This window comes from Lissotriton vulgaris, chromosome 3_1 (assembly GCF_964263255.1).
Source record: "Lissotriton vulgaris chromosome 3_1, aLisVul1.2, whole genome shotgun sequence".
NCBI lineage: Eukaryota > Metazoa > Chordata > Amphibia > Caudata > Salamandridae > Lissotriton > Lissotriton vulgaris.
In genome coordinates this window covers 244,126,106-244,140,904 of record NC_141689.1, presented here as the reverse complement: position 1 = coordinate 244,140,904, position 14,799 = coordinate 244,126,106, and the positions used below count along the sequence as shown (strand labels likewise).

Sequence of the window (14,799 nt, the reverse complement as noted above, 5' to 3'; positions counted from 1 at the left end):
GTAGCATTAGCTTTTTAATCAGGTACGAAATCATTTTGTCTAAGGTAGCAAATAAGGAATTATTTAGAGAATGCTCAACTATATAGAATATGCTTTTTCCACAACTCTATTCTCAGACTAACCATTTTCTTCTTAGCTTTAATTCTAGGCTTTGACATTTTTTTAATTTACAAAGACTTCCAAGACAACTTCTAGAAGGTTCTTCAAAAGCTGCAACTTTCCAAGAGTATTACCAGAAAACTTTGTGTATTACCATTTGTGCATTACCATGTACGCTCATGTTAATGCACAATTGAGAATACAAAAATGTCTTTCAAGTGTAGTTGCATTTCCCAACTTTATATTCCTCGTGGGAAGTTTTTTTTTTCCGAGGGTAAAACGTCTTTCCGTACCGCAGTTTTATTGTTGTTACCTTCCCATTCATACCTTGGACAGAGACTGTACTCCTGCCCATGACAGGTCTACATTTCCGACCTTTTCCTTGGAATTGATAGAATAAAGGTATGTTGGCCAAAGCTTTACAGCTAATCTTTGCGTGGGAACACCCACTCCACATCCATGGCGGCATGTGTAATTCAAGCTATTTCCATGTATAAGTAGATATAAATTGAAGTTACACCTTCAAATGTCTTTGTGAGTCAGACGCCTACATTTTGAAATCAGAAATAGTCAAGCTCATAAAGCTTTATTCGATTTTTATAATCATAAAAGCAATGTTCAACAACAGCAAATACATCAGAGTCCCACTTTAAAACAGATGTCAAGGTATGAATTTATACATAACCCCATGAGTAGGAAACAACCATTAAAACCATTAAAACCACAGGTTAAAAAAAAAGAAAACATGTACACATATCACATCATAAAAAGTTATTAATTCTAATCAAAGACAATGTGCAATTAGGCCAGCCCTCAAAATCCATGCCCAGCCTAAATATGTCACCATAGCTAATGCTATGGGTAGTGAGGTATCGGTACGCAAAATTCGTTCGGCGTCTGCCACCACCCTGATGCCTAGAAGCCTGCAGATTGGTATCAACCAGGCCCTACGTGGGGCAGCGTAAGTATCGCAAAAAAAAGGATATGCGCCGTAGACTCAATAATGTGTTATAGGCAGGGGAAACCCAATCAACCCTTGTAGGCTTGGGCACTAGATAGTTACGGTCAAAGTGTGCTACAAGGGACATATTTAAGAAGGTAGTCAATCTTAGTTGTGAGTCGTACACATGTAACACACTCAAATGTATCCACAGGATATCATACTTAGTAATTGGTTGAAATAAATCAGAGGAAGGTAAAAAGAGCACACGGAGAAAGAAAATTATATTCAGAATTTTTTTTTGTATTTACTGATGAAACAAAAATTTGGGGAGACAAATACAGAAAGGTAAATTCAAGCAACAGTCATGAACAGAGATATAGATAATAATTACTCTACAGTTCACAACTAAAACATCAACTCCTGGTGAATATAACAGACAACCAAAAATAATTAATAGAAAATGGTCGTATGTTTGTGCCAATGCAACGTTTCTGGAGATGATGGAAGTGTCGACGTTTCGGTCTAGTGGGCAGTCGTCATGTAGACCATCATCAGGAAAGAATATTTCATTGCTGAAAAAACTCCCTGAAATTTCTGATAGATCTATATTCAGATTACGATGAGCGGCAAGGGATGTGGAGCACAGTATCCACTGAATTGAAATCTTTAGTCTAGTATATGGGGGCCACTTCTGTTGACCAATTTTCGAACAGCAATAAGTTGAACAAACAGCGTGACTGAGAAGTTTTTAAAGTGACAAATTATGCGGTCACAAGGGTAGCGTCTTCCGTCTGCTTGCCGTGTAATCAATTGATTACACAGCAAGTAGACGGAAGACGCTACCCTTGTGACTGCGTAATTTGTCACTTTAAAACTTTGGGTGTCTGTTATATTCACCAGGAGTTGATGTTTTAGTTGTGAACTGTAGAGTAATTATTATCTATATCTCTGTTCATGACTGTTGCTTGAATTTACCTTTCTGTATTTGTCTCCCCAGATTTTTGTTTCATCAGTAAATACAAAAAAAATTCTGAATATAATTTTCTTTCTCCGTGTGCTCTTTTTACCTTCCTCTGATTTATTTCAACCAATTACTAAGTATGATATCCTGTGGATACATTTGAGTGTGTTACATGTGTACGACTCACAACTAAGGTAGACTCAATAATGGCACTGCATCCCGGACACCCAGTTATCGAATGAGATGACCATTTCACCGTGAAAGATCTTACAGGGAGTGTCCCAACCCTGTACTGAAAGTACAATTTACGATCCTTGGGTTTAGTAATTGCGTCCCAATATGATTCCAGCCTTGGGGCCACTTTATGATCCATAAACCGGCTAGCAAGGGAGGTAGACATTTGTTGTCTTGCATTTTTTACTAAAAGCAATTCCCAGTACTTAGCCTTCAACAAAGCTTTGATGGAAAAGTTGAATATTTACAGGATCAGTCCACAATGCTATCCATCCTAGCTCCCCTAAGAGGTTTCGGACTGCCCCTAGCCATTTAATATGGTGCAGTATGTCTGCCTAAATGATATCTAAGAAACCCTGGGCCTAGCCAGCTAGTTCAGGAGTAGACCATAATCTCCTCCAATACAGGAGGGGGCGCAATTTGGCTAGAGCTGCTATGGGTTTCTTACCCAGATCCAGTAACAGCGGACACATAGAGGTACTCTGGGGAAGTCCAGTAATTTTTCTTAAAAACCTATTTTCAGCAGTAGTAAGAGCTACAAGATTCTCACAGCCCCAAACCTCCGAACCATACAATGCTGAACTGACAGCTTTCAGATTATACATTTCAAGGGCTGGACTGATTGGCTTGAATTGGGACCGATTATACTCCTGACAGAGAGCCCCCGATAGCTGTCTAAGTTTGAGTGAGGCTAAGTCGATTTGCCGATCCCACTTCATACTACCTTGGAAGTTTACTCCTAGATAGGTGAACTCATTAACTAGTTCTAGGGGTCCATCCTTCATGTTAAAACCTCTCATATTTGCCTTTCGTGCGTTGAATGCCATTAACTTTGTCTTAGACACGTTGACCTCCAAGCCCCTCTCACAACAAAAATCCTCAAAGATTTTTAGCGCTTTCTTTAGTAAGCTAGGGGTCTTGGAGAGAATCAACGCGTCATCAGCAAACATCAGGATGGGTACCTTTTCACCAGCTAAAATAGGAGCATCGGCTATTCCATTGATATATAATGTGAACAGCGTAGGGGCCATCACACAACCATGTCTAACACCATGTTCCACGGGAAATGATTTGGTGACTTCCCCGTGCCACCCCATTCTAATTTGGGCCTTGGTATCTTCGGATATAGTCATATTTTTGACAAGGAAAGGCTGAAGTCTGAAATACAAGGTCTTGATACCCGTTTTAAGAGATATAATTGTTCATTGTTTTGGAGGAGAGTGCCCTATTGCAGGTTGATGAGGGAGAGAATGTGTTGCCAATGGGAAGGAGCGTGTAAGATAAATGCCAACTTCTGGGAGTAATTCTAGTTTTGTTTTCTTTTGGTTAAATCCCATTACAGTTTTGATGTATCCCTTAATTTCTCTGCAAAAGTTTGCTCTGTCATACAGAACAATATTAGACTTTTACTTAGAAAGCATGACTTTTGTGATTTGGTGTAAATCCGTTCAGCAATTGTTGAGAAATTAGCATTTAAAAAGGGGGTTGGGTTGGGGCTAAGCACTCAGAAAAATGTAGAGGTATCTGGACTGCTGGGTATGGCCGGAGTGCTGTCTTACCAAATAATATAGAAATTAGGTGATTCTGATTTGCTGCAGGAGTTTTACTCCCACTAGCAATTTCGGTACTGCATACCTGTAAAAGGAACTGCTATTCTGCAACAATATGATTGACTAGCCGCAGAGAAAATATTGCAGCTGCCCAACACACACACTTTTACCAGAGATTGCTCTCCTCAATGTGAAAAGTTGCAACTCTTCAGCAGCGACTACTCTTTGCCAGGTATGGGAAATAATGGATAAGTTGTTTAGAAATTAGGAGACCTGAACACTAGTCCCAGCTTTCTCACCTGTCTTAATATGATCCTGGGCAAATCGCTTTATCGCCACAGGTTTCAGTTCCCTTTAAAATAAAAACCTGTCCAGCCCCACTCCTGAGCACTAAGGAAAACCCTGAAATGTATTTAATTCTCCCTTGAAATGCAGCCAGCTGCTGTGAAAGCTAATTTCAGATATTCAGAGTTCTGGTGTTAGTAGCACTGCTTCTTTAAGCAAGCACTATCTGTGCCAGTGGATTCATGTCATTTTAATGATGCCAAGATATTAGGATTGTGAAACAACCTGGGATGGGCGGCCTGGCCCAACCCCACCTCTCCCTCCACCCAAACCCCATGAGCAGGAAATCCTCAGGACATATGTGGCTGCAGAAGCTTTGAAGATGCAACACCCTAACGAGAGGAATACACAGTTTCTCTTGTGCTCATTAAATATGCAACACAAATGTCTGTGCTGCTGGGACGTTATTCGTAGTCATTAATGGGTGATAGCTCGTCTTTCCTTATTAAATACAAGGTTGCCCCCCCCCCCAACAAAATACCAGGCTTGCCTCAGTGCCAAATGCTCTGCTCGATTTTTGCGTATTTAAAGACAACTATCGACATTTTTCTGTTTCTTGACGCTTTTAGAACGCGTGTGTCTAGCACCTTTGCTGCAGGGGTGGATTGGCAAGGCGGGCATTCGGGAATGGGCCGAAGGGCCGGTGCCTCAGTGCCCTCTGTGGGCCGTTTTTTTTCTCCCCTGTCCCAGTCCACAGAGAGTGGACTAGGAAAGGGGAGAAAAAAAACCGGCCCACAGAGTGCACGGAGACAGAGACTGAGAAAATGAAAGCAGCCTCGCTGTGCGGCCAGACAGCGATTGTCAGCTGTGGGCTCTCCTTCACCCCTACCCTGCCAAGCAATCAAGCTGAGGCTGGGCTGGGGAGGGGTAATTGTTTGCAATAATCGGCCTCCCTGGGGGCCAGGTGTTTCCCAGGCCTTTGAGCCATTTGCACCTCGGCCCCCTGGCGCCCATGCAGCCCAGAAACGGTGTTAGTCTTAACACCTCGCCCACAGCCCTTCACATTCAGGGCATAGTGGGCGAGGAAGAATGGGTCTTGCTGTGGGGGCCTGGTGATGTTTGGAATTTTTTGTTTTATTTATTTATTTATGCGATTTTATATAGCGGACTTTACCCGAAGGTGTCAGAGCGCTTCACACTAAGAACAGCAATAATACATGAGGAGAAAATTATAAGTGGACAAATTACAAAAGCAAACGTTAAGTTACATGAATCAAAAGTGACAATAGTGAGCAACCAAAATACAAGAGGAGCAAACGATACATTACAGGAGGAAAAAGAGATATGTGTGCAGGTTACAAAAGCGTACAAAATACAAGTAGATGTATAATACTGCAATTAATGGCAGACACTCCAGCACAAGAACAAACTTTACGAAGGCAATGGTGGCACTTGTGCAAGTATCTAAAGCAAACAAAAGTGAGAGGTAGCAAACAGTGTGTTACAAGAGAAAAGTGACTTGTGCAAGTTACAAAAGGGTACCATACACAGGTACAAGGGTAATACTACAGTAAATGGTAAATACTCAAAGTGCCAGAACACACTGGGAAGGCACTTTCCATGCACCAGCTTCACCTCAGTCTCCCCCCTGGCTACCTGGCTACCTGGCTACCTGGCTACCTTGGATGACCCAGAAAGCTGTGTTTTGTGCTCCCCTGCCAGGACATTTTCCCAAGGCCTGGAGGGTTGATTAATTTACTAATTGCAGGGGCCTTACCTCTGTTCATGTGCTCCTGAGTTGAAGGTCTGGGGAGGGCTGAGTAGGTTAGTAATAGCAGGGGCTTTGCTGCTTTTCAGGTGCTCCTGTGCTGGAGGGCTGGAATAATTTTGTGACAAAAAGGGGCCTTGCTATTTTTTTAGTTGCTCAGCATGTAGGCCATTGTCACCTTGGCCCTGTGTCGTGTGCAAGAACAGTATCCTCCCACTTTCATTCCTTGTCTGTGCAAATGGTGTTTCATGAAAGGGCACGCCCCTTGAGTGTGGGCCACGCCCCTTAAAAATGGGCCTGCCTCTTGAATGTGGGCCACTTTTTTCGTCAGTGCCCGGGCCGAATTGTGATCCCAATCCGACCCTGCTTTGCTGCCAAATGTTATTACATCCACGTTTCTGCCTGGAAATGTAACTTGGCTTAGCGCCAACTGCTGAAACGAACACTATACATTTATTGAACAGAAACTGCATGCGAGGATGGCCCTGTATCCTCAAATTAATGTCTCTAGGAAGCATTTGGACAACCCGTAGCTCATTAGGAACAGTTCCAGCCTGGAGCTCGCGGTGCATTCCTGGGACTTTCGACATGGCGGCCATTTATGAAACCATCTTCCTGTGTGTGGCATCGCGGTTGAGCCCTGCTTGAAAAACACCGTCTCCTGCCAGACCAGCTGGGTCACAGGTGTAAGGCTGCTACAGCAAATCGCGAAGAAGGTGCATTTTCAGCCTTCTGAGGATTTTCCACGAGCAATGGTTGGGAGACTAGACTGCTCTATTTTACACCCACCTGTCATTTCCATACGAGCCAGCTCAGACGGTGCCACCATGGGACTCGATATCGGCTCCCATCACACGGTCTGCCATGGTGGCACGGAAAGAGAAATGAAAATCACTGTAAATAGTAGTTTTCCAGCTCGTTTTCTGATGCTTTGAACTGCCGACATCCATTAAGGGGTGTGAAAACACCCCAGGACATCGGCACCAGCCTCAGCAAGCTTGGGGGCGGGGTGGGGTTTAAAAGTGCCTCATAGGTACTTGTTGACGTGAGGGCCTGCCCCTTCAAAGCTCGCCCCCTCCTCACACAGTGAGATTGTTCTTCAGGTTGGCAGGTATGCATTTAGGGGTGGGCAGAATTTGCGTAGTCGTGCTAAGAAAAGCTCTGCAAAATGGTAAAAAATCTCTGCGAGCATGCAGAGTTCCGCGAACACATGGAATTGCCTGTTCCGCCCGTTCGCCATGCTATTTTCCTGTTTGCGAACGCTGTTTGCGTGCTCGGGGGGAAATATCTCGCAAAGACGCATTTTGAAAGTACAAACAAGCAAAAAATTCCGCAAAGCTGTGGATCGCGTAATTTTGGGCAATTCCGCGTTCTCCACGGAACGCAAAATTACCCAAATTACGCAAATAACGCGATAGGAATGGAATTTACCGCCCAGGCCTAACTACTATGGTCACAAAATAAATCTTAACATAAACAAAGGTTACCCATGAACTCAGCTAGCTGCTGAGAGGAGACTTGGCCAACCAGGATGATGTCAGAGTTACGTTATACTCAGGGCTTTAGTGGGATGAGAAAAGTGGGGGGTCTCTCAAAGGGGCGTGGCCAATGTAATTAAGGGTGTTGCTTGAAAAACCTACGCTAAAAATCTGTGCTTAGCATAGTGTGCCACCCGTCTGACATTTTGGTGTTTCTGTCATTACATCCAGATATCTAATACAACAAGTAACATTTTACATACAACAACGTCAGGACTATTGGCTTTGTCAATGGTTGTTAGTTGCATAAGATAATAGGCAGCAACTATGGCTTGTATAAATTATTGAAAAAGCTTCCACTTAAAGCCCTGATGACACCACAACAATGTTACTGCTCCTGATTTTCAAAAAGAGAAGGGAAATCCAGAGAGAATATGACTCTCTCTAAAAGGATTTCCCTTCTATTACAACGCTCACCTGGCATGATCTCATGCCGTAACTTCTCCCCTAGTGTGAAGTGAGCAGTGTGAGCAGCACACATGGATGTGCCTGCTGTCACTGCAGTCCTGAAAAACGGACCGCCTGTGCCAGGGCACAAAATAGAGCCCAATAGAGACCTGTTTCGAGGCCCCCTTTAAAAAACTGCTTGTGCTCAGCACCGGCGAGACCCAGCTCACTTAAAGCCCTGGTTATACTGTAGGTGGTTCTGCAGCAACTGTTTTCTCCTTTATATGTCACTATTTTCCGATGGCCTTGGTTTTCCCGCCCTGTCTCATGCCATTCTGTCTGTGGGTACTTCCGGGTCATGTGGCCATAGATAAGCACAACGTCTCTGTTTTCATTGATCTTTCAGTCGGTCAGTCGGAAGCCAGCCCAACATGTGAACTCACCCCTAGACATAAACTCCTGTTCATATGGGCTTTCTACACAACCCTAACAATGAGATACTGCAGGGTTTATTTTACTTTCTCAACCACATTCTTCACAAGCAGAAAAGGTGACTTTACATAAATTTGCTATGGTATATATTTCAGGCATTCCTGGTTTCTTTCTAATAGTGTTCCCTCCTGCAATCATAACAGTCCCTTAAAAATGCACACATGACAGAGTATCACTTAAAACCAAACCCGTAGAAAATAGAGTTTCTGCTTACTGTAGTGACATGATGTGTCTGTGCATGCATCGGCTGAGTGGGCATGCTCTAAAACAGAAGCTCCGAACCTGGGGTCAACAAACTTGTGGGGGTCTGTGACACCTACTCAGAGGGACACAACTGTTTAGAAATTAAATTATATTAGCAGATTAATATAGCGTTATAGCCCGCTGTAGCGGACTATACCGGCTATTAAAGTTCCGCTCCACCGTTAAAGACCTGAGCCGATAGCCTTATAGCCCAGCTACGAAGGGCTATAAGGCTATTAGAACATTCTGCCACTAGAGGGCAGAATGTTCTAACAAATAAAACAAAGGCCTCTCGGAGCCCGAGGGGGTTTAAATCCCCTTGGGCTCCAAGAGGCCTTTGTGAAAACAACATTAGAATGTAGCTCTGCAGGCCTTTACCGGCCCATAGAGCCGCAATGGAGTGCTCCACGTTCCAATGTTCTAATAAGGTATATATATATAAAAACACAAAATTAAGAATTAAACATTTTAAAATGCTTTGTGAATGTGAAGGAATTTGAAAGGTTAAAAATGTCTGCATTCATAAAATTGCTAGTATGGTCAACTGATGGCCTCAATTGAACATGGTTATGCACTGGCAAAAAGCGGGACTGCATTACGAGCATGCATACGGAGCAAACAAATCATATGCTAAAGTCTAACACATCACATCATCTTTTAGAGATGAAACTACATTATGAAAAGCTCCAACCTTTCCATTAAAATTACATTTGATTGCTGTATTTCTTTTGGATTGATTGAAATATTTCACAATGCATGTATTTGTTTGGTGTTTACTTGCATATTTTTGCATGTTGTTTTGAGGTTTAGATCTAAGGAATTGCTTAGAAGGGGCCCCCAGCTTCCAGTGGTAATTCAGTGGGGTTACGCATGAGCCAAAAGGTTAAGAACCTAGTCTGTGAAATGCTTCCTCTGGCAAAAATAGGGTTGCCACCTTTCCCAGAGAAAAATACTGGCCGTTTATTCATGTTTTAAGATTCTGCTTAGGAGGGGACTTTTTATGAAATCGACAGTTTTCCTTTTAAAGATGGCTTTGTTGCCTATCAGTCCTGGATTATTAAGACAGCCCTAGGCCACATTTGAAAGTGTTTTTTTTAAATATTTCTTTTTAAAGTATGTGTTGGAAAAGGAAAATTACCAGCTTTTGGTTATTTTGATTTTTGTACCGGACTGGACATTAAAACACTGGCAATGCCACTAAAAGAACACATAGATTGTAGCACTATGTGCAAATATGATTTTGCATGGAATGGCGTTGTCTGTGTGCTGGGTGGAGCATGGGTGTGGGTTACAGTTAGAGAGAGAATGGCGCCCAAACAGGACCTATTGGGCTGTGGCAGTATCCCAAAGGCCTAACATGGAATTAAGAACTTGCCTCCTGCTTGAATGGTTTCAGATTCTGTTATGGAGCTACAATACTCATGTTCCCTTCCAGTGGCTGTACCCACCCAATTGTTGGCTGGACCATCCAATCATGGCTGTACCTATCCAATCATGGCTTGACCCATCCAATTGTTGGCTTGACCCATCCAATCATGGCTTGACCCATCCAATCACGGCTTGACCCATCCAATCATGGCTTGACCCATCCAATCATGGCTTGACTGTCACCATGTTCTAATTCAAGCCAGACTTCATCAGCTGCACAAAATGCCTTGTGGTGATCCTTGACAAGAATCTCAACCTCCGCACCCAGATAATGCAGCTGAAACTGCTGAGAGAGATAAGATCTTCCATTGGTGAGCAAAGCTGCTACAGTAACTCCCTCCTAGCTTGTATTCACACATGCACCCCACCCGTGTCTAACGGTTGCCCCCTCACCTTGTTCTTATCATGATGAGATGGCTTCTCATTGATACCAGGTGCTTTTATAAAGTAGCCTGCCTAGTGCAAAAAGCACTGCACATCAGTGCACCTGTTACGTGGTGCAGAAACTGCATATCTCTGGAGCTCCACAAGCCAGATTGTTCTGATTCTGAGCCGGATTTTTAGAAACACTGCACCATGACTCAGTCATTCTCAACTTGCGCCCCTAGATCCTTGACATCTTTTATCTTGACCTCAGAGGATCCCATTCTCATGAAGTAGACTCCTATTTAAGGAATATCAACCATTGTGGTCCTACTCAATTTCTATGTGTCCATTGCTCTACTCGCCTTTTAGTCTCTTTGGCCCATATTATGAGTTGCCTGGAATGTGGAGTGGAGATATTGGTTGGTTGGGACCTGTCACCGGCCAGTATTTTTGCACCAAATCCCAGACTTTTGTTCATCTAAATGGTGAATAATTGCTAACACTCAGATTCTGGGTCCTTTTATGGTAAGTTTTCCCACAATTTGATGAACATGCTGACATTTTCCACCTTCATGCATGTGTAGAGTCCCTTTCTTCAAGTTATCCATCCTCTCAATCCTAGACTCCAGCAGTCATTCCCTCTCTCGCTCTGCCCAGTTGTTGCCATGTCTCCTATTTTGGCCTCAGGTTATGCGTTGCTTCTTTGCTGTATTGTCCTATTCCCTTTCATTTCCTTTCACTCTAGTAGCCAGGCCTCCCAGTTTATCCTCCACCAAACTCATTGCCCTCGCTACATTTTCTCTTTTCGCCACCTTTTCAGAACACATATCATTTATGGAGCACAGGAATATTCATTCACCAAGTTTGAGTCCCAATACCTCTGCTAGATCCATCAGTATATCATCCCTCTCAGCACCTTTTGATTTGCCCATCACTGCAAAATATCCTCCACTTAGCGGCTTTTCTCTGCCATTGACATTGTTCCGCTGAGGTATCGGACACTAGGATAGCACAAGGTGTAGGAATATTTCTTTGAATTTTAACGCTCAAATTCTTCTGGCCTTCAATTGCCCATTTTATATCCCATTTAGTGAATTGTTCTTTCAATCAGCTATGTGAGGTATCTGTGTATGTTCTCAGTACATCTTGAGCCTATGATCACTTAATGTAATCTATCTGATACATTTCTGAATTGATATAAATCTTTATAAATCATCATTTCCATACAATGTCACCTTGACCTCTTCAAATAAAGGCTAGATATAAACATTGGTTGGATTTTGTAGTATCGCCAGTCTAGCGTATGTACAGAAACTATCAATTGCCCTCTTCCGTGCCAATTACTTATGGACAGAGTTGAGGGAGTAGGGTTTGCTACTGGTTCTCTAAGTCATGGACACTCGCATGCACTCACACATAGACACACACAGTATTTCAAAGCAATTCTGTTCAAACCTTCACCGTCTTGCAGTGATGTGAGGCTTATCTATTGTTCAGCACACTCGCCTCTTCCCTATGGGACTTTATCACCTTTGTAGAAAGCCGAACTGTAATATTTTTCAAAGAGGGGAATTAAATCCATACCTCCTGGAGATTGAGCATTATACTACTGATATGTCACACCTCTAGGCCAAAAATGTGAGTTCTTTTTCTTAATAGAAGTTTGTAGTGTCCAAATATTGAACCTTTTGTTGACCATCCTATAGCAATGGACATCTCTTTCATTTCTGATGAGAAATCAGCCAGCCAAGCAATGTTGTGCTCCCCTGGCATCCTGATGGGTTCCTCTGCAGGATACAAGGTAGTGAATTAAAAACAACATAGAGGGAAAATATTGACATGACCTGTAAGGAAGTACAATATTTTGCTAGGAAGGTGCATGCTATTGCCTCTCACAACTAAGATGTGCCTTAAGTAAATGCAAAGGCTAAATACAAGTAATGCTTTCGTTTTAATTTCTACCATACTTATCTGGGCACTTCTTCTCACCACTCACATAATGACCTTCTTAAGGCGCTAATTGCAGCCATGTTTCCAGATTGTTTATGTAGATTTTTCAGTATAACTCTTACTCCAATACAGACTAATTTGTTTTACTTCTTTTGTCTTAGGGCTCTAAATGGTAATATGGCCAGTGGAGACGATGATCTTATTGGGATCCCATTCCCGAACCACAGCAGTGAAATCCTTTATGGACTGAATCAACAACGCCGCGATGGGCTCCTCTGTGATGTTATCCTTATTGTCCAGGACCAGGAGTACAGAACCCACAGGTCTGTCCTGGCCGCTTGCAGCATGTACTTTAAGAAGCTCTTCACTGCCGGCACTTTAGTGGACCAGCCTTATGTTTACGAGATTGACTTTGTAGAACCCGAAGCACTTTCGGCAATCTTAGAGTTTGCCTACACCTCAACCCTTACCATCACCACCTCAAATGTCAAAGACATCCTCACAGCGGCGGAGATGCTGGAGATACATTGCGTCGTCAACGTTTGCCTCGAAATCATGGAGACCAACAGAGAGGGGGACGAAGACGAGAAGGATGATGAGGACGAGGATGATGATGAGGAGGAGGATGACGACGAAGATGATGATGATGACGATGATGAAGATGCAGATCATTATCTGAACCAAGAAAGCCAAAATGATGCCCCGGAGGAACGCTGTCACCAAAGCCCTTCAATGTCTGACCTTACGGAAGAACCATATCCAGAAGCAACGAGAGACTTCCCGACCCATTGCCCGGCCAACGGCTCGTCCAGCCATCTAGGGGTGTTACGTGACTTTTCCATTGAATCACTGTTGAGGGAAAACCTGTACCCTAAAGCCGTAATTCCAGACAGAACACCAGCCTTATCTCAGTTTTCCCCAGGATTCTTTCCCCATCTCTGGGGTGGGGACTTCCCAGCCTTTCCCCAACTTGGGGAACATCAAATGGACAATGTACCTCTTGACTTGGTGATCAAAAAGACAAAAATTAAAGAGGAGGAGGCTGAGGAGGTCCCGCCAATCTCCTTCCCAGACGGCTTCTTCAAAGACATGTTTGCTAACAATGTGAGGGGGCACTTTGATCATATCAAAGCGGAGAATGACTACAATGCCTACCTGAACTTTCTAAGTGCCACCCATTTCGGAGGAATGTTCCCTCCATGGCCCTTGGAGGATGAGAGGAAGATGAAGCCCAAAGCCTCCCAGCAGTGCCCCATCTGTAATAAAGTCATCATGGGGGCCGGAAAGCTGCCGCGGCACATGAGGACGCACACTGGAGAGAAGCCATACCGGTGCAGCATCTGCGAAGTCCGCTTTACCAGGTGTGTATAAAGCCATATCACGTGCTCACAGATGCCAGATGTTTAGCATGATGTTCAGCCAATCGCCAGCTAGAAATAACTGTCTGGGAGTTCCTCTGAAAACCTTTATTTCCTGTTCTTATCTTCAGGTTTTATGTCAGACTCTCGAGTTCTAAATATCGTGCCAAAAATATGTTGAAGAAAATATCGGCAATAAAAATGTTGTGAAGGAAAGTACATATAGGTAAGTATAGATTTGCTATTCGTAATTGTGGGATAGTAAATCTATACTTACCTATACATACTTTCCTCCATGCTACTTTATTTTGTTCTTAATATTATGGTTTTGTTCCATATTTCTCAGCTGGAAACTAATGCAGGTCTGTAAGTCCTCAAGACAAATTATTTTCTCATTTTTTCATAACATCCTTTCAAAATGCTCTGCCTTTAAACGCCACGTGGTAGATGGAGGTTTATTTCAATAAGTCCCGGGCATCAAAGTACAATAAATGTAGACGTTCTGTCTTATGTGGTGTGTTGGCTGTTTGGGCGCCTCGAAGTTTCAAGTCCAGTGCCTGTGAAAATATTGTTCTGTGTGGCTAATTGCAAAGGTGATGTGGCTAGATTCTACTGTTTGAAAATAATCATATATAACCAGAAGCAAGATAGAGGGCAGAGGTCAAGTGGCGTGCGCGGCACGTTGTACTTTCCAGAATAAATGAAAGAGAAAAAAATAAAAGTTAGAATTATCACACTCCATTACCTCCTCGTCCTGTCTTCCTCGCCACAGTAATCACATATGAGCCTCCGGCTCCACACAGAACTCCAAGTACAAAAACAGCGCTCTAGTCTCCCTCTCCCTCCTCCAAGATGGCCCCCAGTGGCTCCAGCCAATCCCATAAAGGGACACAGAAGCACCAACACGACCTGTTCTTTTTTTCTGCACTTCTCCGAGTGCTGTGTTACCTGTTGGTCAGGTGAGTGGGGCTGGGATCCTGCTTGAGCTGTCCCCTTCTGCCCTTTTGGTATTGAGTTTGGGGGTAGTAGTGTTGTGCTAGTATTGTTTTTCTATGCACTTTGTGAATTGTGTTTTTCATTTTGGCTCGTAATTTTAAATTTTCTTGCCCCCTTCTTTTGCCATTATTGCCTCTCGTCCTGCTTTAGCGGACTTCAGGGCTTGTTATTTCGGCTTGTTTTGCGGGACGCATGGGTTCC

The 14,799-nt window shown here is 43.3% G+C and overlaps 1 protein-coding gene across 3 annotated transcripts in view; it reads left to right on the top strand.

Moving 5' to 3' along the window:
• ZBTB7C (zinc finger and BTB domain containing 7C) overlaps positions 1-14,799 on the top strand; it is a 366,470-nt gene that overhangs the window by 267,815 nt on the left and 83,856 nt on the right. For all 3 annotated transcript variants that reach the window (XM_086960363.1, XM_086960361.1, XM_086960360.1), the window contains exon 2: positions 12,406-13,605. In XM_086960363.1, the coding sequence (XP_086816489.1) occupies positions 12,422-13,605 (1,184 nt within the window). In that variant the 5' untranslated portion in view covers positions 12,406-12,421. The remainder of the gene's footprint in view (positions 1-12,405; positions 13,606-14,799) is intronic.